Source organism: Clinocottus analis, unplaced genomic scaffold (assembly GCF_023055335.1).
Source record: "Clinocottus analis isolate CAN_PGR_092001 unplaced genomic scaffold, fCliAna1.0.p SCAF_21, whole genome shotgun sequence".
In the NCBI taxonomy this organism is placed as follows: Eukaryota; Metazoa; Chordata; class Actinopteri; order Perciformes; family Cottidae; genus Clinocottus; species Clinocottus analis.
In genome coordinates, this window is record NW_027175943.1 from 2,997,658 (window position 1) to 3,021,704 (window position 24,047).

General features: G+C 44.9%; 4 protein-coding genes across 5 annotated transcripts; all 4 read right to left on the minus strand.

The window, feature by feature from the left end:
• Positions 1 to 345: 345 nt before the first annotated feature.
• Positions 346 to 9,037, minus strand: LOC137792563 (uncharacterized). Its single transcript, XM_068588295.1, has 16 exons — positions 8,465 to 9,037; positions 8,221 to 8,316; positions 7,550 to 7,783; positions 7,273 to 7,420; positions 7,165 to 7,191; positions 6,482 to 7,081; positions 3,179 to 3,240; positions 3,026 to 3,089; positions 2,839 to 2,927; positions 2,587 to 2,697; positions 2,043 to 2,138; positions 1,858 to 1,961; positions 1,664 to 1,772; positions 1,445 to 1,502; positions 1,267 to 1,293; positions 346 to 1,012 (listed from the first exon to the last, which is right to left on the minus strand). The coding sequence occupies exons 1-16, from the start codon at positions 9,035 to 9,037 to the stop codon at positions 468 to 470; spliced, it is 2,943 nt and encodes a 980-aa protein (XP_068444396.1). The 3' UTR covers positions 346 to 467.
• Positions 9,038 to 10,708: 1,671 nt separating this feature from the next.
• On the minus strand, positions 10,709 to 12,637 carry LOC137792564 (E3 ubiquitin-protein ligase TRIM47-like). Its single transcript, XM_068588296.1, has 3 exons — positions 12,110 to 12,637; positions 10,843 to 11,073; positions 10,709 to 10,729 (listed from the first exon to the last, which is right to left on the minus strand). The coding sequence occupies exons 1-3, from the start codon at positions 12,635 to 12,637 to the stop codon at positions 10,709 to 10,711; spliced, it is 780 nt and encodes a 259-aa protein (XP_068444397.1).
• A 2,340-nt stretch (positions 12,638 to 14,977) lies between these two features.
• LOC137792462 (E3 ubiquitin-protein ligase TRIM39-like) lies at positions 14,978 to 19,165 on the minus strand. Its single transcript, XM_068588163.1, has 7 exons — positions 18,587 to 19,165; positions 17,518 to 18,119; positions 17,334 to 17,429; positions 17,027 to 17,260; positions 16,038 to 16,185; positions 15,923 to 15,949; positions 14,978 to 15,830 (listed from the first exon to the last, which is right to left on the minus strand). Exons 1-7 carry the CDS (start codon positions 18,711 to 18,713, stop codon positions 15,244 to 15,246), a joined length of 1,821 nt encoding a protein of 606 aa, XP_068444264.1. The 5' UTR covers positions 18,714 to 19,165; the 3' UTR covers positions 14,978 to 15,243.
• A 55-nt stretch (positions 19,166 to 19,220) lies between these two features.
• si:dkey-46i9.6 (E3 ubiquitin-protein ligase TRIM39) lies at positions 19,221 to 24,047 on the minus strand. Of its 2 annotated transcripts, none has more exons than XM_068587938.1 (7): positions 24,034 to 24,047; positions 22,181 to 23,126; positions 21,378 to 21,473; positions 21,062 to 21,292; positions 20,236 to 20,383; positions 20,109 to 20,135; positions 19,221 to 20,038 (listed from the first exon to the last, which is right to left on the minus strand). In XM_068587938.1, the coding sequence occupies exons 2-7, from the start codon at positions 23,093 to 23,095 to the stop codon at positions 19,485 to 19,487; spliced, it is 1,971 nt and encodes a 656-aa protein (XP_068444039.1). In that variant the 5' UTR covers positions 23,096 to 23,126; positions 24,034 to 24,047; the 3' UTR covers positions 19,221 to 19,484. The 2 variants fall into 2 exon arrangements, with proteins under 2 accessions (XP_068444039.1, XP_068444040.1); XM_068587939.1 differs by having other exon boundaries at positions 22,181 to 23,070; positions 24,034 to 24,044.

Below are 24,047 nucleotides of genomic sequence, written 5' to 3' on the forward strand. Positions count from 1 at the left end.
AACACATTACACATGTTCAAGACACAAGCTGAAAATGTAAACTATTAAACAATTAAAGGTATATGTTTTATTTTTTATAAATCAGAACATTTCTGTTACTTTCTGTGATATTTGGTGTGCATCTGCATGGTCAAGAAAATATAATCTCTGCCAAGCATTGACCTCTGGGGAGATTAAAAAACACATTTCATATATATATATATATATATATATATATATATATATATATATATATATATATATATATATATATATATATATATATACACACATATACATACACACATATATATATGCCAGACATCCATTCAGTAAAAATAAAAAATAGGATATGTAACTAATGCTAAAACAAACTATCTCCATTAATTAAAAAGAAGAAAAGTCTAAACTTCTGCTCAGACGATCAGGCCAGAAAAAGCAATCTCCTGGTGCATTAAAACTAGCCGTGCACAGGTGAAACATGCACTTCATACATTTACTTCTACCGCGGAGATAATCAGAGGATGAGAGTTCTCGTTCTGTTTGAGATGTGGACTAAAATATGGGAAGATCCCACCGCTGAACGAACACCCGGTAAACGAGTAGATGTGGGCCTTAGCCTCCACATCGTAGAAGGACACGAGACCTTCCTCGTAGTCCACGAAAACGCCGACTTTCTGAGGTTTCTGCGTCAGGGAGAGGCTGACGCGTGGCTCCGTCAGGGCCGCGTACTTTTCATCCTCGTAATGGACGGTGGCCCAGTAGCCGCTATCCGGGTTCAGCGAGAGTCTCCCCTTGCGCTTCGCGTCGCGTCTGGCTACACCCAGGTCCCAGCCGGTCTTGTGGCGGACCTCCACCTCCCAGTAGGACTTCCCGGAGGTCAACCCGTTGAGCCCCAGGATGCTGCCGAACACGTCGAACCTCTGCGGGGCGTCGGGGACCTTCTGGTGCGCTCCGCCGTCCCTCACCGACTTCCCGTCGGGGGAAAGAACGAGATATGGGTGTGCGGTGGTTGGATCCAGCTTTACGTCCACTGTAAGTTGAGCAGAATAATGGGATCATGATGCAACTCATGGGTGAAAGACACACTGTATTTGAAGTTACATTAGTCGACATATTGAATGGATACTACTCCTTAAGGACAGCAAATACAAGGGAGCAACCTCTTAACTACCTGATGACCTAATCAGGATACACCTTAAGTGAATGAATGAAAGAGCTTCAGGCTCGTTGCCTCCTGATTACCCTGAAACCAGCTGTCTGGTTTTATTTAAATGAGTCACACACCTGCGAATGTGGGAATCCTCTTGAGTTCTGCGGAAAGAGAAATGATATCAAGGCAAGCGACTACGAATTAAATGCATACCGTGGTACAACTCGAGGGGTAACTCACCAAGAGATGAGAGTTTTTCCAGTTCCTGCTGGATTTCCTCCATCATGATTGATGTTGAAGTTCTCAGTGTACCGAAGGAGACTGACGTGTCGACAGTGATGTCTATCCACTCACGAGTTTGAGGTGAAACCTTTGCAAGAAGATATGAGAATAATTGAGGAATGAAAGCGGAAAGATACAGAGAATCGGTGAGCACAAAAACGTGAATTTCGTGGATATTGTCAGATGTAGAAGAGAGAAAAACACAGTGACTCAAATGTTAAAGGGTCAAAAGCTTGGATGTCTTCTTACGTGTAAATCTGGAGTTCGGTTCAACTCGTCAAGCGTCATTTTGAACTTGTCAATTTCCTTTTGCAGCTTCTGCTCCAGATATTCTGCTTCTCTCTTCATTCTATTTCTCCTAAAAGTAGCATACAGCAACATTTAGCAGTTTATTCATCGATGAGCCCAAACTGTGGTCCGAGTGTGCCGTATCCCTGACCGACCTCTCCTCCACAGGTTGGAGGGCTCTTTGCCGGGCGGCCTCAACGATTCTCATCACCTCTGTGAACACGCTGTTGATCTGCAGCCATTCATCATCCAGGCCGCCCTGGAAAGAGTAAACGGGTGGTGAGGTTGTTAAAGAAACTCTAATGAACAAATAGCTGAACAAAAGTCGCCCTCAGCTCACCTTGCAGCTTTTTACAGATGATCTGACTTCAGCCATCTTTTGTTCTCTCGTCTGAATTGTCTGCTGTAACTCGGCCCTCACCCTGTCTTGCCTCTCCTAGAACGAAAAACAAATCAGTCTACAGACACGCTAACGGCAAACAAAGCTAACTCGCTAACGTGTAGGACGTATAATCAATTTGGTCACTATCATAGCTTAGCGTGTTAGCATGCTAACATTTTCTAATCAATAGATCACCCAAGGCACTTAGGGTGCAACATCTGGTGACCGTGAATGTTTGTCCAAAGCGTTGCACCGCTTTATCGCGTCGATTTTTTTGACATGTCACTAGGTAAGTGAAAATTGAGACGTCAAAGTCGAGACATATAACGTCAGATGATCACCAAAGTCAGTATGAATCGTCCTGTGGGGACCATAAATGTCTGCACCGAATTACATTTACATTACGATTACAATACATTTCTTATTGGTGCAAAGTGACCCGACTAGCCCATACGCTAGTTTTCGCTAAAAACAACACACTGTATTATTAAAAATATAGCACCCTTTGTAGTTGCTGCGCCTCTTTCTCTTTCTTCCCCTCTGTCTCCTTCTCTTTTGGTTTGACGGTCTCCTGTGCCGTGGTTGTTGGCAGATGCCAGGCCTGTTGCCCCACCTAACAGATGAAAGACCAAATTACATTTTAACTGCACGCATCCGTGCAAAGAATTAACGGGTAAAAAACAAGGTTGTATACAAATGCACATGAACTTTAAGAAGTGATTCACAGGAAGAAGCTGGACTTTCTCTTCTGTACCTGCTGTGCACCGGTGGAGAAATCAAGCGCTCTCCGAGCGTTGCCGCTGGTTTGGAGCGCCGTGCCGTAGAGCGGCGGAGTCTGAAACGCTGTCGAAAAAAACAGTTTGTCACCGTCCAACAAAAGCTGCTTTGAATCATCTCCTTGTTTTTCCTGTTCTGAATGAATTTACAGCACTGGAGGATACCTGATTTGTTGGCCTCCTCCACTGCGACCTCTGTGGCTACAGGATAGTTTTGGTCGCTGAAGATCTGTGAAAAAGAGATTTGACAGGTTTTGCGTCGCTAACTTTTCCCGATCGCTCGAAATTTCTCCCACACTTTGACCTGAGACGTCGTACCTGTCCGCCGCTGCCGAAATCGAGCGCTCGGTGAGTCCTGTCGAAGCTGTGAGTTCCCATCACTGAAGAGAAAGAAGAGCACGAGTCACTGTTGAACACAGCTGCTTTGTGTTGCGTCCGGCCCTCACTAAACCATCGTTATGATGCATACATGAGTTGATGGTCTGTATTACTGCATCTTCTGTTGATGGAAGAGTGGTGCGTGTTGGAGACGCAGGAAAACTCTGTGAGAGAGGAAGAAGAACACAGTGTGTTTCTGATTTACATTGGTCTCATGTCATCGTTGTTATACCACCTTGCGTTTTAATTCTATACCTTTTTTTTTTTTTTGTATCACCCAGAGGGATTTTTGTATTTTGGACAACACGTTTTGTCCAGAAATGATTGTGCAATTTTGAAGTCGGTGACATGTTCAGTACATTTATCAATTTGCTTGACTTTACCTCGGTCCTGACTGGAGTGGTCCAGGTCAACAGGTCACTGTCCTTCTGAGGAGATTCTCTCCAGATACTTTGTTGACTCACTAAAAATAAGAAGACGAACATTGAAAGTCTTTTGAAGACGACCATTCGGCGGATTGGGAAAAGGCCTTTAACTGAAACGGTCACTTCTATTGTTGAATCAGAGACATCGGGGATCAACACAGTGCAGCTAGAGACCACAATGTGTACCACTCACCCAGCTTGAAAGGAGGCGTGAACATGTACATCGAAGGATCTTCAATTTTTATGCGAGGAAAGAAACTGAAACGTTCACTCTCGGGGATGCTCATGCCCTTCGGTGTGCATCCCATCTTCCCCTGGTGAGTCCTCAGGCCGTGGTAGGTCGTGATCTTGGACCAACCGCAGTGGCAAAGCTGGAGGCTCATGTTTTTAACGTGTTGAGCGTGTCTGCAGAAGTCCCACACAGAGGTTAAGAGGTGCAAAGTGAGGACATATGAAAACTTTGAAAAGAAATATAAAATATTGGATGCTTATTTGATCAAAACCTTTTATATGTTAGATCTACTGAGCGTCTGACCAAGTTGTTTTCTTCTTTACATCGGTGACCAGCTGTCTGCAACCTGTAGGATGTTTCATGTAGACGGTGATCAGTCGCCCTCTAGTGGTACTTTACAGTAATTGTGCAGTATCACTTCCTGCTGAGCCAAAGTGGCACAAATCACAGTAAATCTGGGATTATTTTTTATAGATTAGTATAGTGAATTTAATAAAGCATGATGGTGAATATAATCATTTAAAATAAACAACACACATGAGTGTGGACACCCATTTGAAAGGAATATTAAAACAATACAGCATAGAACATGACATTATTTAGATACAATAATACTAATGACAGTGACAATCCTAATATTAGTCATAATATCACTTAAAAAAAACGTTCCTTTCTTTTTTTTCTTAAGAAAAACAATATGTGTTATATGTTTGCACAACGTTTGTCAACATCATGTAGAATTATAGATTATAAAACTTTATAGAATTAGTTCATTTACTCCGGCAGAACAATGCGGTTTGAATTTCATCAGATGAAACTATTTACTTCCTACAGCTAAACAACATCCCATTAAACTGTTTCATACACGCCCTGAAACCTGTGGTTCACCTCAGTGTGTATGTGTGTATTACCTGTTTCATGCTTCCTGCACTGCAGTCATAGTGTTATGCAGCGTGGGGATTGTGCGTTTAATGTTCAACGGTGTAATAAAACGAACTGACCTCATGACCAAAACACAACTGAAAAGTCGATTTCCTTTCCCAGAAGACAGTTTTTAACAGTGTTTTCTTTCTTTTTTTAAGTGACATGTTTTCGTCACACAGCAGCGTCGTCACTGATCCTGTGATTGCGTTAAACAAAGTGTTGTAAATGTTATTACATCATAGTTCAGGTGTCAATCAGCAGCAGCTTACCTCCAGCTCTCTGGACTCGACGCTCCTCGGAGTGACTTCTCTACCTCTCTGTCTCTCTCTCTCTCTCTTTGTCTCTCTCTCTCCTTTCATCCTGAAAGGTTTCACTTTCGTTTCAGCCAAAAAACAATCATTAAGCGTTTCCTTTAGTTGACTTATTGCAACACAGAGTGTCCTGTTATTGAACAACTCTGATCTGACTGTTGTGTTGAGTTCATCGTGCAAAGTTACCAGATAAAAAACGTTCAATGGTGGAAGATGTATTTATTAGGTAAAAATAAAAGTCCTGCATTCAGAAATACACACATCAAATACACTTAAAGTACCAAAAATCAGTATTCCTATAAAATATATCATGTAGTATAACTGGATTGTCACATATGATGCATGCATCTGTTATGGTGTTCATTCTGTACACATGACATCTATTATATTATTAGTTAATATATATTATTATTATGTAACTTCTGTCTGTCCGGGGAGGAGGTTTTCAGGATCCTGGGACAGAGGATGTCGTATGAACACAAAGGCAAATTTGTGATTTTGCCCAATACGAAATACATTAAATTGAATTGAATAAATCTGAGACATTTTACAAAGAAGAAGGAAGTACGGCTCGATTTTTATTTAGTTTCTTTGATTAAAACAAGTTAATTACAGCACACCTTGTACATAATCTGGCTAAATTGTATACAGACACACACACACACACACACACACACACACACGTTGTTGGTGAATAAGTCTCAAATAAGAACAAACACACGTTTAAAACCTCCATTAAAGACACGTTATAACAGTTGTTGGGGCAGTTCAGGTCAACACTTTACACTGCAGCGATATCGCTATTTGGTTTTGTGCTGCGATGTTGCTTCGCTCTCTTCTCGTAAAACAAAACAAAAAAAAAAGCACCATAAACACAACTTCTCTTTCGTTTGTCATTCACAGAAACCGCAACAGGAAAACACGCCAACCTCATCTGATGTGTGAGGATCACATCCTGCATTGAGCCGACGTGATGGTTTGGATCTTTGGACCCGAGCTTGGTCTTTAATTCCACCCAGACGGCTCCGTAACTTGATTATCTCGCCACAAAGGGCAGGCTTATGCTACAAATTCATGCTAAAAATAAACCGGTTTTGACTGCTGAAGGCAAGGAGAGTTTATTTTAAAGCACATTTCAACAACAAGGTGATTCAAAGTGCTTCACATAAAACCATTAAAAGCAAAACATGATTTAAAAGCAGTTCAAAAAACATTAAAACAGTCAAGAAAAAAGAAAATGAATAAAAGTTGCAGTGCAGTGTAGGAAATAAAATGCAGTAGTGAGATGCAGCACTTGAATCTGGTTCAATTAAAGGTAACAAAATAGTCTTTAATCTGGATTAAAAGGAGCTAGGGTCTGAACTGAGGGCCAAACACGCTTCATGGTCCACGTCCTTCTCGCTTTGTCTCCCCGCAGAAATAATCAAAGGATCAGCGTTCTTCTCATCCTTCTTTACATGAGGACTGAAATACGGGAGGAGCTCGTCGTCGCCGTCGCCGAACGTCCCCTCCGTGAACGAGTAGATGTGCGACTCGGCCGTCATGTCGTAGAAGGACACGAGGCCTTTCTCGAAGTCCACGAACACCCCGACTCTCTCGGGTTTCTCTTTCAGGAGAAGGCGGACTGGCGGCGCCGTCAGAGCCGCGTACTCCTCCTCCTCGTAGTGCACGATGGCCCAGTAGCCGTTAGCCGGGTCCAGCGACAGCCTCCCCTTGCGGTTGGCGTCGCTTCTCGTCACCCCGAGGTCCCACCCGGTCTTGTTGCTGACGTCCACCTCCCAGAAGGACTTCCCGGAGCTCAACCTGTTGACCCCCAGGATGCTGGCGAACAGATCGAACCTCCCCGGGGCGTCGTCTACGTCTCGGTCCTCGCCTTTGTCCCTCACTTCCTTCTCGTCGTCGGACAGGACGAGGCGTCGGTGTGCGGTGGTCGGGTCCAGCTTCACGTCCACTGTTGATTGCAGGTTCAGAATCGATAAAAGATCTCAACGCAAAGGTCCACTTTTTGTAAAGAAAGGAAATGTAATGGCATACCTCGAAACTTTGGGACTCTCTGAAGTTCTGCGAAGGGGAGAAATAGGACTTAGAACAATCAGGCGACATTGACGTGTTTCACATTGACCACCGCGGTGGAAGTCTTACCGGTGGAGGTCAGCTTCTCCAGTGTCTGTTCAATTTGCTCCAACATGGTCGTTGTGGTGTTTCTCATGGTGCCAAAAGACAGTGACGTGTCGAGCTCCAGTCCAGTTGAGTCGCTGAGCTTGTCCAGATCTGGAAGAACTGGGTAACTCTGAGAAAGGGATCAACCAAAAGACTGTAGAGAGGAAGATCTAACCACAAGGAGCTGGACTCTGTGTGTGCAGCTCTTCAAAAGACGCCGCCTTCCTTCATCTGTTCAAAGTATACACCTTTCTCTTACCTTGAGGAAAAGGATGGGGTCCTCGAGCAAAGATATGTCCTCCAGCTCAGAGATGGTTTTCTCAATGCTGTCGATCTCGGTTTCCAACTTCGTTTTGATGCCGTTTGCTTCTTCCTTGACAACTTCTCTCCTGTCCTTCAGCGGCTTAAGAGCTGCCGCTTGGGCTTCCTCCACAATGCCAACAACCACTGTGAAGATATTGTCGATGGCCCACCACTCCGTATCCATCTGGTCCTGAGAATTAGTTTAGGGTTATTGGGTTAGGGCACGCATTGATGTTTGACCTCCTTTTTCTCCGTTTTTCAAATTGCTCTTTTATTTCGACCACACTTGCAGCAACACGCGTCACAACTTGACTTCATCTAAATCTAATTTACGGACCATTTAGAGCGGAAAATGACGATAAAGCAGGTCATGCGTGGTCCAGTCTAGTTATTGTCCCGGTTTTTCATTCATGAATTTTAAGTGTAATATCTTTAAAAATGCCGAATTCAAGACTTCAAAACTGGTAAAAGTCATGGTGACTACGTCACACAGTCTGCGTTTGCATGAGACACTCTTAAAGTTTAAATTGGTTGTTCTTTTTAAACGCCACACCGTTTGGCGACTTGCCCGGACAGTTTTGCAAAACAGGTTCACCCAGGCTCGGCGTTGTATGTCTCGCAGCTTACCTCGCAGCTTTTTAGAGATGATTTGGTGTCGTCCATCCGTGTTTTTCTCTTCAGAATTCTCTCGTTCAACTCTGTCTTCGTCTTTTCAAGCTTGGCCTGTTGCAATCAAGAGAAGATAAGTCAATATCCCAACTTCAAACCTCGTCTACCGTTTGCCACTCGATCAATTTGTCCAATGTGTCAAATACAATTAGGTAACTACACAATACTGTCAAGACTTGAATCAGAAACATAAGGCGTTCACCTTCTTCTTGTCCCATTCGCCTTCAATAGAAACGACCTCATCCTGACCTTCTTGAATGCAAAGTACACAAATGCACGTCTCCGTCTGCCTGCTGTACAGCTCCAAGGGGCGTCCGTGCGTCAGACAAGCCCTTTCGTCCAAGTTCTCCACAGGTTCCACCACCTTGTGGCCCTTCAGCCTTGCCTTTGTGGAGTGGTTCTCCAGGTGCGCCGAACAATATGAGGCAAGACACACGAGACAGGACTTCTCGGCCTTCAGCTTTCGATCGGTGCAAATGTCGCAGGCCACTTCGCCGGGCGCCCCGGTGTACTCCTCGCTTTTCCTCAGGGTGCATTTTATCTGTTCGACGATGTTTCTCAGGACGATGTTAACTTCTGGGGTTTTCCTCTGATGCTCCTTGCAGAGGGGGCAGCTCATGTCGTTGTATTTAAAGTTGCAATCAAGACATTCCTCACAAAAGGAGTGGCCGCAAGCCGTGGTGACCGGATTCACAAACAGATCTATGCAGATGGAGCACATGAGATGCTTCTCCAGGGAGTTGGACTCGCTGGGTGACGCTTGAGCGGAGGCCATGTCTGCTTAAAGAGACCAGCATGAGGTTACTCACTTGGAAATGTAACAGGTCTGAGATTATTATGTTGTTATATTCCAGCCTTTTAAATATTTTCTTTTGGTTCGAGTTTTACTTTTGTAAAATGCATTCAGCAAGTGGAGGTCCTCTTTATCAAATACAATAGTTGCAGAGGTCACAGCACACAGGTGTGCTCTACAGATAATACAAAAGATAGATTAATGTCTCATGACATATTCAGGTTTTGTATGGGCAGATTTCAAAAGTCAAGATGACAAAGCATATTTACTTCTGAGCAACAAGGAAACATCAATAAAATCCCACTGTGATCAAAATGGAGATAATGCAAGTGACACACCCACTAATCCCTTCTTGAGTATCTGTGTGAGCGTGTGTTAGAAAACATTGGCAAGAAACTGCAAAAGTGTTCTGACTCGAGCGATGAACAAAGCACGAGGGAAATAATAAGCCGGTCTACATCACCACATGTTTGAAGCTAAGTGCGTTACATCGTTTTCACTGGTGCTATTCTGATAGTGTACGATCAACACAAAAGGTTAAACAGACCCTGGAAGTAATAGTTCAATTAAAAGAGGAGTGTGATGTTACCTTTCTGCTATCGAGAATCTCTGTGTCTCCCTCTGTCTCCACTCCCAACCAGTGTGTGTGTTTGTGTGTCTTTGTGTGTGTGTGTGTTTCCTTCCTCGGCCGTCCTCCAGATGTTAAGTTTCATTTCTGTTTAAAAGCTCTGGTAGTCCTTTCCTGTTCTCAGAGAGGCATGCACAAATGCAAATGAGAAACCCAGTCATTTGTTTGGAGGCTGCAGGGCGTGTTGCACGTTGAGCAAGTTCACACACATCAAATATTGACTTGCCAAAAGGTTTCGATGTGTTTACGACTCTGTCTATAGTCTGAATGCTGGACTGAAAAGGATCAAATTCAAAAAGGTTCGTTAAGTGCGAGCATTTGAGAAAAACGTGTAACTTGTTTTTACTTAAAAGCATTTTATTGTTCACCATGAATACATGTTTTGGGGTTTCGACGTTCTATAAAAAAAGAGGATGAAACCAAAATACATTTAAACACAAATACTGCACGGCATGTACGTTCACATTGTCCTTTAAAATAAATAACATCATCCACCCAGGCTTAAGTTACATCCATATCATATGTTCTCAATCAGTTTTTAAATCATGGATTTAAGCAATTATTGTAGTTCCTGAGGTTCACTGTTTCCTTAAATCTGCTTAAATCGTCGTTTTGACTGTTTAAAAAAGAGAAACACACTGCTAAACCGCTCAACGGGGAGTTGCATTTAAATAAATAAACTAAACGTTTGAGGTTTCATTTTGGACAATGCACTTCTTTTCTTTCTGGTGGAGAGTTGGATGAGAAGAAAACACATATTTAGCTTAGTTCAGCATAAATACTGGAAACACTGGGAACTGAGATTTTCTCTAATTCAGAAGTCATTTTGTTTGTGTAGTCCGTACACAAAAAGACGTTTAAAAAGGACAATTTGACATTTTATGTTCCAAACTTTGACCTCCACCAGAAAGTCTATCGGTATGTATTTCCCAAAATGTTGAGCTATTTGCTTTGAAGCAAGCCGATATGTCTGCTGCAGTGGATTATTCCCCCACAAAAATAGCTTGAAGGAGTCAATCCTCTTGTTAAGACGAAGCCGTGAATGTCTGTAGAGACAAGAGAGGGACTACAGTAAGTGCAGTGTTTAAGGTCACAGATATCGCTCTTTAAAACTTGAAATGTGATTTTTTTTTTATTGATTGATTTGTGACCAGTTGACCTGTAGGAAGTGGAGGTCATCTTCAGTCTCTGAGAGCTGCTCCAGCTCAGCGCTTCTGCTCTGCAGCGCCGAGATTTCTTCCTCCAGTTGTCCGATGAGCTCTTTGTTTTGAGCCCTCGTCTCTTTTGGACTTTTTCCACTGAGGCCTGCGGAGAGCTTGATTTTCTCAACTTTACTCCGTCTCTCTTGAATGGCTTGCTGAAGTTTCATGAATCTCCTTTTTAGTTTAACCTGTTGGGGATAAAAACAAAAACACTTCTGTCAGCAGAACTTCTGTGGCTGTAGACGCAGTGCTCATAGTACAATTATACCCCTATAGAGCGCAAATAGTACCTTATTTTGAGTTTAAAGTACCATATTACCCCTCTAGAGAGCATATAGTACCATATTACTCCACGAGAGAGTTTATAGTGCCATATTACTCCACTAGAGAGCTTGTAGTACCATATTACTCCACTAGAGAGCTTGTAGTACCATGTTACTCCACTAGAGTGCTTGTAGTACCATATTACCCCACTAGAGTGCTTGTAGTACCATATGACCCCACTAGAGTGCTTGTAGTACCATATTACCCCACTAGAGTGCTTGTAGTACCATATTACCCCACTAGAGAGCTTGTAGTACCATATTACTCCACTAGAGAGCTTGTAGTACCATATTACCCCACTAGAGAGCTTGTAGTACCATGTTACCCCACTAGAGAGCTTGTAGTACCATATTACTCCACTAGAGAGCTTGTAGTACCATATTACCCCACTAGAGAGCTTGTAGTACCATATTACCCCACTAGAGAGCTTGTAGTACCATATTACTCCACTAGAGAGCTTGTAGTACCATATTACCCCACTAGAGAGCTTGTAGTACCATATTACTCCACTAGAGAGCTTGTAGTACCATATTACTCCACTAGAGAGCTTGTAGTACCATATTACCCCACTAGAGAGCTTGTAGTACCATATTACCCCACTAGAGAGCTTGTAGTACCATATTACTCCACTAGAGAGCTTGTAGTACCATATTACCCCACTAGAGAGCTTGTAGTACCATATTACCCCTCTAGAGAGACTGTGATATTGTAGAAGACAGGTTTGCTCAAGTACCTCAAAAGGTACAAAGACTATTATAAATCTGATCCATTTCCTCCCACTGCAACTTTAAATGAGTTGCAAATGTCCAATGTTTGGGCGGACAAACTATGACATTTGAATAGCAATATGCTCCTAGTGTTTACCAACATTTACAGGGTAGTGCTTTTGTTGGACTTCACCTTCTTCTTTGTGGCTTCCCTGTTGATAGAAATGATGCGATGGCCCCTGTGTTCGTTCTGGGCACACATGGCACAGATGCACGTTTGATCGCTCCTGCAGAACTTGTTCAGCTGCTTCCCGTGCAGTCTGCACACGGAGTCCTCCAGGTTCTTCGCCACACTGATCAGCAGATGGCGCCCAAGATCTTCCCTCTGGTAGTGTGGCTCCAGATGAGTGGCACAGTAGGAGGCCAGGCACACCAGGCATGACTTGACTGCCCTATGCTCCGTTGGGCAGAGATCACAGGGAACCTCTCCAGCTTTTAAAGGCACAGCTGCCTCCTCGGTCGGGGCACCAGCGTGAAGCGTTTGGGCCGATTTGAGCTGTGGCCTGGTGGGGAAAAAGGCCTTGCAGAGCGGGCACTGACAGGCCCCGTGGATCCTCCAGTATTCGCCGATGCAGCCCAGGCAGAAGCAGTGTCCACAGGGCAGGGAAGCAGGGCTGGTGAGCTCATCCAGACAGATGCAGCACTTCGGAGGCTCAGACATTAGGTCTCTGCATGCGTGTCCACGCACACGCATGCAACCTCCGGTCTGATTCTGGTGTGGCATCAGCATGCACGGAGGATGGTGTAATCCATTGGCCTCTAGCAAATCGGTACAAAAAAACAAAACTTGTGTTAGCCCACATTACTTTGAAGGCGGGACCTCAAAACAGCTGACCAGAGGTCTTTGTATTGCTTGTCTCCAATTGCTTTAAATCTAGTTTGTTGCTTCATGTTTTTTATGCTGACATGATGATTTACATTCCAAGCACCATTTAAAAAAATCTTCATCAGGAGCTCTTCCTCACTGTCAAAGTCCTCGTTCTCCCATGAATCGATACCAAAGCCACTGATGTGACATAGTCTGGCCTTACAAGAGCATATAAGTCCATTTTACTTGTTTATAACACAATTCAACCATAAATATTAAGTTATGAAAGTGTAATTTTTTATATCCCTAGCTCGATGCCACACGATTGGCACAAATTTCTGGAAAGCTTACGACCTACAGAATCCACCAATTGCGCCCAAACCACTGTCAGACAAAGCCTCAGCAAGATATCGACCACATTGCATTTTCTCTTCCAGCCAAAAAACTGAAATATGACTTACTTATGGATTAAACGATACTTGCTCGTCTCTTGTGGAACCAGAGGCGTCCAAGGTCCAGGAAGAAAGTTAGGGCATGTTTGCTTTCAGCGGACCTAAACCTACGGTTCACGAAATCTGCACTAAATTTTTTCAACCAAATATTTAACTTCACTTAATCAAAGACAAACTTTGCAGGGATGCATTCTGTTAACCCATAGTGCTATTTTATAGTAGGAAATACAATCAAAGTTTTTTATTTTTTTAACAGTAATTCAATAGTTGTGGATGCAGCACCGTCCAGTTTTTGCAGGCCGACATCGCAGATTACTAATATTCCCATATAAATATATATATAAATATACAGACTTAAACAGACCTTTGACTAAGTTAAACGGATATATTCGTCCTCTCTCTCGTGCTATTCATGAGTCTAGATAGTTCTGGTGTTGCCTGGTTTTGGGGACATCGGCCTTGTGTCCAATACAATGGGACTATTTGGTACTTGGCTTATAAAAAACAATACATTTAAAACTTTGATGCATACAAACAACTCATGCGACAGTGTCAGAGTGGGTCACAAACTGAAACCCAAATTACGAATGCGCTGAAAGAATGTCTAAAAAAAGCTCCTAAAACCTGAATAATATCGGCGGATCCCACATGACCTCCTCACCCTTAAAGAATGCGTCACATTGTCATATTTGGAATAATAGTGGAGTGACAGCGTGCATGTGGAGATAGTGAGTTTCTCCCTCCGTCAGCATGGCTTTACCCCCCAATCCCAATCCCGATTTGGACAATAAATATGTTGAATTGCATTTCTGGCGTGTGAGGAACGAACAAGAAATCAGACGATGCTGATTAGTTGACCTCAATACACACACACACACACACACACACACACACACACACACACACTCTCAAGCACTTTGGAACTGCTGACAGAGGTTATATACAACAAAGGGAGGAAGTGTAGGTTCTACAGAAATAGATCTACAAAGAAACCAGCGAATATGGAGAAACATAAAATCGTCTTCATTTATTTCTTGTGTTTAATTTCGGGCCCTGACACACAGCAGGCGCAACGTTTCTCCTTCAACAAGCACCAGCCACAACATCTGAAATGAATACATTTCCAGATATTCCAGCCGTTCCAACTTGCATCCATTCAGGAGAGTCAGGTGATTTTAAACTATCGCGCAATCAAAACTCTCGCTCATCGCCTGGCCAATCAGAGACGAGATATTGGTAAAGCTTTAATTCAAGATTAACATAGTTGACTGCTGCGTACGGTAAAAGTATTTACAGTACAAACATATCTCTGGTTGTGGATGTGTAATTTGAGTTGTCGTGACCTCTAAACAATGTAAAGAGGATCGATCGGCTGGCAGCTTTTTCAAGAATCAGAGCAAGACTTTTAACTACTGGAACGTTTGAATTGAAATATAAACCTCACGTACCTCTCTGGAGCAACTAGCAGCTTGTCTTTCCTCAGGCTGTAGCGGTGTAGTGTTGCACTCTTATCGGTTGTGTATAGGTGCAGACACACCTTTCCCTGCTGGGAAAGAGGGTGGCCCTGTTGGACTCTGTCATTTCCTGTACGCTCATAAACTCATGCACACCTGACGAAGCAGGACAAGTTTCCTCATATAAACCAGCAGCAGCTCGGAAAAAAAAGGGACAACAAAGAAAACACTAAACATGTTTATTTCAGTGATAACGCCAATGCACAGTTAACACCTTATTTCAGCTACTTTCAAATGAAGGAAGTCATTATATGTTCGTAGTAAATTAATATCATAAGAGACAAGTTGCATTGTACAATCAGTTAAACTGTAGTTGATTCAAACCTTCACCTTTGCATTAATTTTAATGGCATCATCATCTGATTCATGTAACATACCGTAGGAAACAACCCGATCGTATTATTCGACATCGTCTCCAAGGACGTGTGATTGGTTTTGAAGGGTTTGATCTGATTGGCGTTCTGACCTCGCGGCACCTTTTTAAACTTATCAGTTATTCTTTAGCTATTCGGAGGGAGGAGGAGCGGATCAGCGAGCGGTAAGATGAGTAATCTTCCATGGATCTAATAAGCAAAGGCTCCGATTTCTTGGCGCCGCTGTACAGATAGAAGTACGGGAACAGCTTCTCCGTGAAAGACTCTCCTGTGAAGGAATAAACGTGCAACTTCCTATCCACGTCATAGAAAGAGACTCTGCCTTCATTGTAGTCCACGTAGACGCCGACGTGTCTCGGCCTGGGACACAGGTGGAGGACCGTGTAAGGGGTACATTGAACTTTATAATCGAAACCGCTCTTTCCGATGGCAAAGAAGCCATTTTCTCTTTTCACTGTGACGCTCTCTTTTCTGTCTACCGCCTCCTTTGCAACACCGATGTCCCAGTCGTTTCTCAGGCCCACCTGGACTTCCCAGTAGTGACGCCCGGAGGTGAAGCCCTTCGTCCCAAAAACCATGGGGCAGTTGAACCTCTCGGAGTCGTCGGGAGACGAGGGTTTCGCCCTTTTGTTGTACTTCAAACGCTTCCCCACGTCAGACACCACAAGGAAGCAACCGGCCGTGTCCGGGTCAAAGGCGACCGACGCTGAGGACATGAAGTGGAGTTCAAAGCTCTCGCCTTTAGCAACAATCAGGCAATTCAAGACAGGGAAAAGTGCATCAAATGTGCGACCTCACCCTTGTGTTGTCTCATCCTGGTCAGTTCTGTCAGAAGTCAAAACACACTTTGAGTTATAACTCTTGAAACACAGACATCTTGACTGATGTGGGATAACGTGCAGCAGCTGTTTACCCGCGTCCGTCAGGGTTTTCAGCTCTGATTGGAAAGCGTGCACAAGATGAGTCATGGCTCTCCTCAGCGTCTGCACACACAGGTCTGAGTAAACCCTGATCTCGGACCAGTTCCTGGTGTCTGACATGGCGCCCAGGGCCTGCAGAGTCTTGAATGATGATTCACAAACACATGAGCATGAGAGGCACGAGGCTATATTTACTTTTCTTTCTTTTTCTTTTAAAGCCAAGCATTAAGGCCAGATATGCTCTTGTAGTTGTGTGTCTCAACACACTTTCCCACTGAATACGTTTAGATGCACAACAATATTCCACTTTATAACATGACTCTATACTTAATGTTGCATTTTCCAATGAAGACATATGCTGCTTCTAGCTACAACGCATTCAGAATATGCATCTCAATATGGAGCTTTTACCGCCCTGTAAATGTGTGTATTAGTGCATCATTAGCCATGTTATTAGCTTCAGATTACTTTTTTTTTTTTTTCAGAATAAGGGCCAACAATATTTTGCGCGTGTGACCAAACTGTCTCTTTCAGCAAATAATCGGATTACTTTCCAAACATATGGAAAAAACATTTAAATTAATGTCATACTAACAAAGTGTATAAAAAAACATCAGTAGAAAGATAAAAAAAATAAAAATAACAAGTACTCCTCATACGTTTTTTTAAGCTTAGCAGGGCTGGAATAAGAGAGAAAGAAAAAAATCGACATAGATTTTGGGGAAAATTCAAAATTTGCGCAACATTTGTACGGAAATGTCTCGTTGTTGTCCTTCGTTGACGTCATTTTCCAGCTGATGACTATCATTCCTCATATCTCATTCATCTTCACGACCCTCAAGCTCCCTCACCGTGTATTACATCGATTGTTAAAATACCGCGTGGCCCCTCCATCTATCCTACACCTCTCTTCCGTACGTCTCATCTTAAAGTCGAGTTCGCGGGAATAGAGAAAGAAGAGACAACGCGAGCGTTGACTGGCCTGCAGGAATTGGAGTTGGTCGTCGCGCTGGGAGAGCTCCTCCAGCTCCGAGTGCCTCCTCTGCAGCCGGGCGACCTCGTCCTGCAGCTCCTCCATCACCTCCGCGTCCCTCTCTTGCGCCTTGACGAGCTTCTTATCGATATTTGCTTTTAGCTTTCTTCCTGCCACCCGAACGCGATCCATCAGAGCGCCGAAGAGCTTTTCACCGTCGGCGAGCTCTCTGTTAGCTTTTTCCTGTCGGAACATTGACATCTCCAGAACGGATTCGCATGGATGTGTACAATCTGCAACCAAAGCGCTCACTCACTCTGCTCATTCCCGAAGCGTCTGAGAACTCCTTCATCTTGTCCATCCGGTCCTCAATCATCATTTTGATCTTTGCTTTCTGGGCCTCAACGTTTTCCTAAAAGATAGAATATCAAGACAAAACGGGTGATTGATCCGGCCGCTCCGTCACATTTCAGACATTAACAAAGAGAGACCGTGCTTACTTTCTGCTGAGCCCCTTCCTCTTCGACGGGCACCACATCGTGGCCCTTGTGGTCCGCCTCGCCGCACAGCAGACAGACGCACGTCTGGTCGTCCCTGCAGAAAAGCTCCAGGATCCTCTGGTGCTTCTCGCACACCCTCTCCTCCAGGTCCTCCAGCGGGTCCACCAGCTTGTGTCTCATGAGGGAGGGAACCCTCCGGTGGGGGTCCAGGTGGGCGCCGCAGAACGACGTCAGACACACCAGGCACGACTTCAGGGCCGCGAACTTCACTTCCGTGCACACGTCGCACTTCACCTCGCCCGGCGCGCTTTCCGGCATTTCCGGCGTCTCCGGCGTCTCCGGCGTCTCCGCCCTCCTCCTCTTTATCCGGACGGAAATCTCCCGGATGACGGCGTTGGTGGACGTCTCCGGCCTCACGCGGAACCTCTTGCTGCACATCGGGCAGCTGCATGAGTCGCTCTTGTCCCACCGCTCGCTGAGGCAGCTCTTGCAGAAGCTGTGACCACAAGGCGTGGTGACCGGGTCGCTGAAGACCTTCAGACAGAGCGGGCACTGGAAGGGATCCTCTGGCAGCGACTCGAAAACACTGAACGACGACATATCTGTGGGAGAATATGTGATTAATACGCCCCTATGGGCTGTATGGCAGATACTGCTATAAAAACTGTATAATTCACTTCTTCATTTACTCATAACCAGTAACATATCGACTGATATTTACACATCTGAACCCACAACTCACGTTACACTCTTTTATTATCACACCAACATTATTCAATAGCCCAAGTGGTTGCAGAGATACAGCTTTTTTTAGTTTGGGTATGCAATTTACCAGCAGAGGCCTAAAAATTGGTGAGTTTTCAGAAGGTTAATGAATACACAAAAATGGGGGAGTGAAGAGTCAAAATGTGTGATAAGTCTTCTGAATCAGGTTCATATTTAAGGCTGTTTACAACACGAATCCTGACCTGCCCGATGAGTCATTCTCACGTGAATCATCTTAATGCTTCATACCATTCTGTCAGTTCTCTATTTTAAAAAGTGAAAGAAAAACTCCAACATTAATCACCTGATTCTCCGTGTGTGTAGTTCTTGTGTAAGTCCAAGCGGCCTAATCTGTTTCTCGAAAGCTCGATCGTTCCCTCGATCAGTCGCTGCAGTGATGGCACCGCAAACCATCCGACACTCGTCATCATCGTCACCCCGAGACGAGTGGGTGTGGTCAAGTGACGTCGTTTCTACTGAAACGAAACTTACAGTGTGTGTGTGTGTTTTGTTTTCTCAGAAGTCCACAAAGCTTGAAAAAGTGGGAATATTTCAACATGCAATCATGAAATCAGAGATTGAGAAACCACAATTTTATTTTTGGATCGTTTGATGCATTCAGGACAAAGAGATTAGTTCATTTTTGGGAATACACGCGTTTGTGTTCCTGCTCAGAGTTAAACGAGACGATACAACCACTGACACGTCTGCATGGTGAATATGGTTAGCTTAGCATAAAGGCTGGTAAGTAAGTGTAATGTACATTTTAACCAAGACGTTGAACTGTCCCTTTAAGGCTTCCACGAGCTGATCTAAATACATAACTGTACCGTTAATATATATATATACATATATATATATATATATATATATATATATATATATATATATATATATATATATATATATATATATATATATATATGTATTGAGCTACACTATACAGATAAATATACATAAAACATAAAATACAGGATTGTTTGGCTACACAAGCTCCTTAGCTTTGCCCCTTTGCTTAGCTTAGCACCCTAGCTTCGCCCCTTAGCTTTGCTCCTTAGCTTAGCTCCTTAGCTTTGCCCCTTCGCTTAGCTTAGCACCCTTGCTTTGCTCGTTAGCTTAACTGCTTCGCTTTACCCCTCAGCTTTGCTTAGCACCCTAGCTTTGCTCCTTAGCTTAGCCCCTTAGCTTAGCTCCTTAGCTCCTTAGCTTTGCTTGATCAGACTTTTCTCGTTCACCGGGCAAATGGCGATGGTATCGGAGGCTTTGTCGCAGCAGTACAGGTAGAAAAAGGGCAAGATCTTCTCCGTGAACGTGTCTTTGAACGTGTAGATGTGGGTCAGCGCCTTCACGTCGTAGAAGGACACTTGGCCCTCCTCGTAGTCCACGTACACGCCCACTCGCTTGGGCTTGGGGTCGAGCGGGAGCGGCAGGGGCGGGGTGGTCGACGCGCGGTACCCGTGGCCTTTCTTCATGGCCAGAGCCCAGTAGCCCTGCGCGGTGCTCACAGAGATCCGGCCCTTCCTGTTGACGGTGGACCTGGCCACGCCCATGTACCAGTCGTCCTTGTCGCCCACCTGGACCTCCCAGTAGTGTCTCCCCGAGGTGAAGCCCTCGCGGCCCAGGACGATGACCACCGTGTCGAAGCGGTCCGGGCGGTCCGGGAGGTCCTGCCACGCGCCCAGGTGCCTCACCTGGTGCCGGTCCTGGGAGAGCTGCAGCCAGGGGTTGGCCGAGTCCGGGTCCAGAGTGACGTCCACTGCCGGGACGCAAAGAGGGATTTAGTCAAGAGTTTCAAGGTGATACAACTACCAAAACAAAACGTGTACCTGTATATTTCAGAATCTTCTTGATCTCTGTCGAAGAAACAAAAAATGTGAAATTATTTTGAGATGTATTGTGTTCAGCTTGTTCTCGACTTAAAACCAGATGTTGCCACGTTAACGGAGCTCATACCGCGTTCAGCCATTTTGCCGATCATTTCATGAAGCGTAGCCTCCAGTTTGGACATGGACCTCCGGATCATGCCGACGCACACGTCAGTGGGAACGCTGGTGTCAGACCAGTCTTTGACAGACGGGGGAGTGCTGAGCGCTGGGAAGCTCTGCGGAGAGATGCAGCACAAACCAGTGAGTCCACACAACAGCAGGAGATGAGTGTTATGAATGCACGCTGCTGGCCTAAACACAATCACAAAGTTACGGCTATTTTATAATTTACATTTTTTCATTTATTTTTAATAAATACAAACAGCTGATCGAGACTCAGACGGCACTGAAGGAGGTAGAAACTCCACGGCTCGCCACTGCGAGTATACCGATCCTTTTAACTTTACTTTATTTTAAGATTTTTAAAAAAAAAAAATTTTTTAATTTGAATTTGTTTTTGTAATTCACTTTTTTTTATAAATATTTTTATTTGATGTATTTTTTTTATTTTTATTTATTTGATTTATTTCTTGTATTTAATTAACGGCAGGAAATGAGTATTATGAATATGAATGTTGTGCTCATCCTCTTCAATCACTTAAACTACTTCTGATTTTAACATTTAAATTGATTTTTTTATGTATAATTTTAAATTTAATTCACATCTTTTCTTGTCTAGTTTGAGGTCAATGTGTAACTTTTATAAACGTGGAATAAAATGATGAAAATGAATCAAAAACATTGCATATACAGAACGGGAAGAGGGCAAAAAAAAATAATCAGGAAATCCTTTTCTTAAAACTACAATAACGACCTTAAAGGTGCTCTAAAAAGCAAAGCGCGCTCCGCCTCGCCTTCAGGAAGTGGATGTGGTCGCTCCGGGCCACGTTCTCAAAGTCGGCGTTCCTCCTCTTCAGCGCCGCGATCTCGCGCTGCAGCTCGGCCACGAGGCCCTCGGCCCGCCGCTCCGTCTGCCGCCGCTTCTCCTCGATGGCCGAGACCAGCTCGGCCTGAGTCGCCTGGATGGAGCGCAGCAGCTCCGACACCACCCGCGCGCTTTCCTCCACCTCTTGCCGAGCGCTGACCTGGACGGACATCGTGAAAAAAAAAATACCATGAACCGTAAAACCACGCGATGCGTTCAGGTTCCTCATCGTGGCCGTGGCTCACTTTGTTTTGCTCCACAGAGAGCTGGATCTCCTCCACCTTCCTCACTCGGTCCTGGATCATCTGCTGCACGTCTATTTCTGTCCTCTTCAGCTGCGCCTGCACGACACGATGTCACACGATCAAGGCCGCTGGCACACACACACACACACACACACACACACACGCACACACACACACTCACGACGGTCACCATTCTCGTGGCGTATCCACAGTGGAGCATTCTGACAACATATAATCTCCCTCAGATTGAAACATGATGAAAAAAGAAGTTGCTGGAAAACTGCAATCAATTATTCATCACACTAAACTAAATCATGTGACTGTATAAATATGTGTATGTTGACATTTCCTAGTTTTTCTACGACAAACAAACCTCTTGACTTTGTTTATATATTTAAATTATTCTTTTTGTTTTTAAATCCTTGTATTTAAAGTGCCAGTGAAGTGGAAGCTAGCTCGTCTTTAGCTCCTGCGCTGGCACATCGGAGGGATTCAAATGAAGCAATTTCATTGGGCCGCTAAAAAAAGTGGGCGGGCTTAGAATGTAGGGCAGCGTGGCTCCGCCCCCTCGACGCTGCAGATTGATTAATGGATGATTGATGGATGGATTTTTATGATTTTATTGGGTGAAATTGGGCAACGTAGCATGTTGCTCTATACAGGAAGAGAAGACAATTGGATTTTTGACATAAATGCACAATATGACACTAAATTTAACCCTTTGTTCACACTACATGTGGAAATTCCACCATTCAAATGGCCGAAACATCCGACACTTTTTTCCCCCTTTGCGTCCCTCTCACCTTCTTCTCCATCCACTCCCTCTCCACGGGGACGGTGTAGTGCGCCCGGTGGTCCGTCTCCGTGCACAGCACGCACACGCACGTCTGGTCCTTCTTGCAGAAGAGCTCCAGCAGCCGCTCGTGCTTGGGACACATCCGGTCCTCCATGTTGGCCACGGGCTCCATCAGCTTGTGCTTGGTGAAGCGGGCGGCGTGCGCGTTCAGGTGCTCCTCGCAGTACGAGGTCAGGCACACCAGGCAGGACTTCGCCGCCTTGGGCCTGCCGTCGCCCAGGCAGACGTCGCACAGCACCTCCTCCCAGGAGGGAGGCGGGGGCGAAGGGGAGGGAGGCGGGACTTGAGGCTCCTGGGCCGTGGCTTGGGGCGCTGGAGGAGCAGGAGGAGGAGGAGGAGGAGGAGGAGGAGGGGCTTTGGCTGCTGACACAGAGGGGATCAGAGGGGGGAGCTCCTCCGGCGGAGGCCTTTTCTCTCGCCTCCTCCTCTCCTCCTCTTGCTTCTGCTTCAGCTCCTCCAGGAGATGCTTCTTCTGATCTTTCTCCAGAAGCCACTCCTCGTCCTCCTTCTTCCGTCTCTCCATCGTCCACTTCCTCTCGCTGTCCTCCTCCTCCTCCTCTTCGCCGCTCACCTTCTTCTCCTCCTCGCTCCTCACCCGGATCTCCTTGAACTGCTCGGCGATCTCCCTCAGGACCGTGTTGATGCTGATGTCGGGCCTTTTGCAGAAGGTCTTTTTGCACATGGGGCACTGGTACAGAGGGCTGGTCTTCCAGTATCCCAGAATGCAGCACTGGCAGAAGTTGTGTCCGCAGGGGATGGACACGGGGTTGGTGAAGACGTCCAGGCAGATGGAGCAGTGCACCTGCTCTTCCGAGAGGTTCCCGGTGGTGGCCATTCCTGCACGGCGGAGAGGCAGGGTCATTTTTTTCAGCGCAAGCGGGGCATCCGACCTGCTGTGGTGGTGATGGTGGAGGCGCGCGGGTTAGACGGCTGAGAGACTTCATCAGGGTGTTTTTCATGCACATAGACCGAGCAAAGCGGGACAGGACTCACTTGTTGTGACACATTCAAGCCAAATGACGTGATGATTGTGTGAAGACACGTTTCATTTGACTTGCTTGTGGGCATTAAATGAGCCTTTGAGAGTCTTCAGTGAGTGTTGTTCATGTTTTGTTTCATGAATGTATTTTCCTGATTGCCACGACTTTGACAGAGGCCTTTATGTGTTTACATTTCAAAGATGATTCAGTTGACTCGTCAGTGCTCTCTGGTGGAGACTTTGTGTAACAGCGACTCAGTTACCTGAAAAGTTTTGGCATTCACAACAAATATTTATATCGATCAACTTCCACTATATTTGTGATAAACTGATAATATTGTCCAACACAAGTGTTTCTGCGTTGCCACAAACACTCTAAGTCTTTTCAAAGAAGCCTTTGCGTCTTGAGCCGGAGCTAAATATACGTGTTTGTTTGATGAGTTTGAAGGCAGCGCGTCAGAGTCTTTAGACACGCAGCTCTCCGCTTGAGGCCTCCAAGCAGACGGGATTAACATCGCTCCAAAAATACCGGCCCAGTCAGCGATTTCCTCTGCTTTGAAGTGTAATCTGGATTATTGTGACACACAAACGCCTCAAAGAACACAAACTCAAAGCTCAATTCAACTCGTTTTTGTTTTGTTTAACATTAAAAAAAAAGAAAAACCCTGTTTTGCTCAGGTTACGGCTCTCAAGCAGCTAAACTGTGATGAATAAAACACAAACAACACTCCCCTGAGAGACCAGAGGAGCAGATGAGATGGAAGAGATATGAAAACTCAGGAGAAGCACGAAGAGACGACGGGAAACAAGCAGAGACTCACCAGAGAGCAGCTGC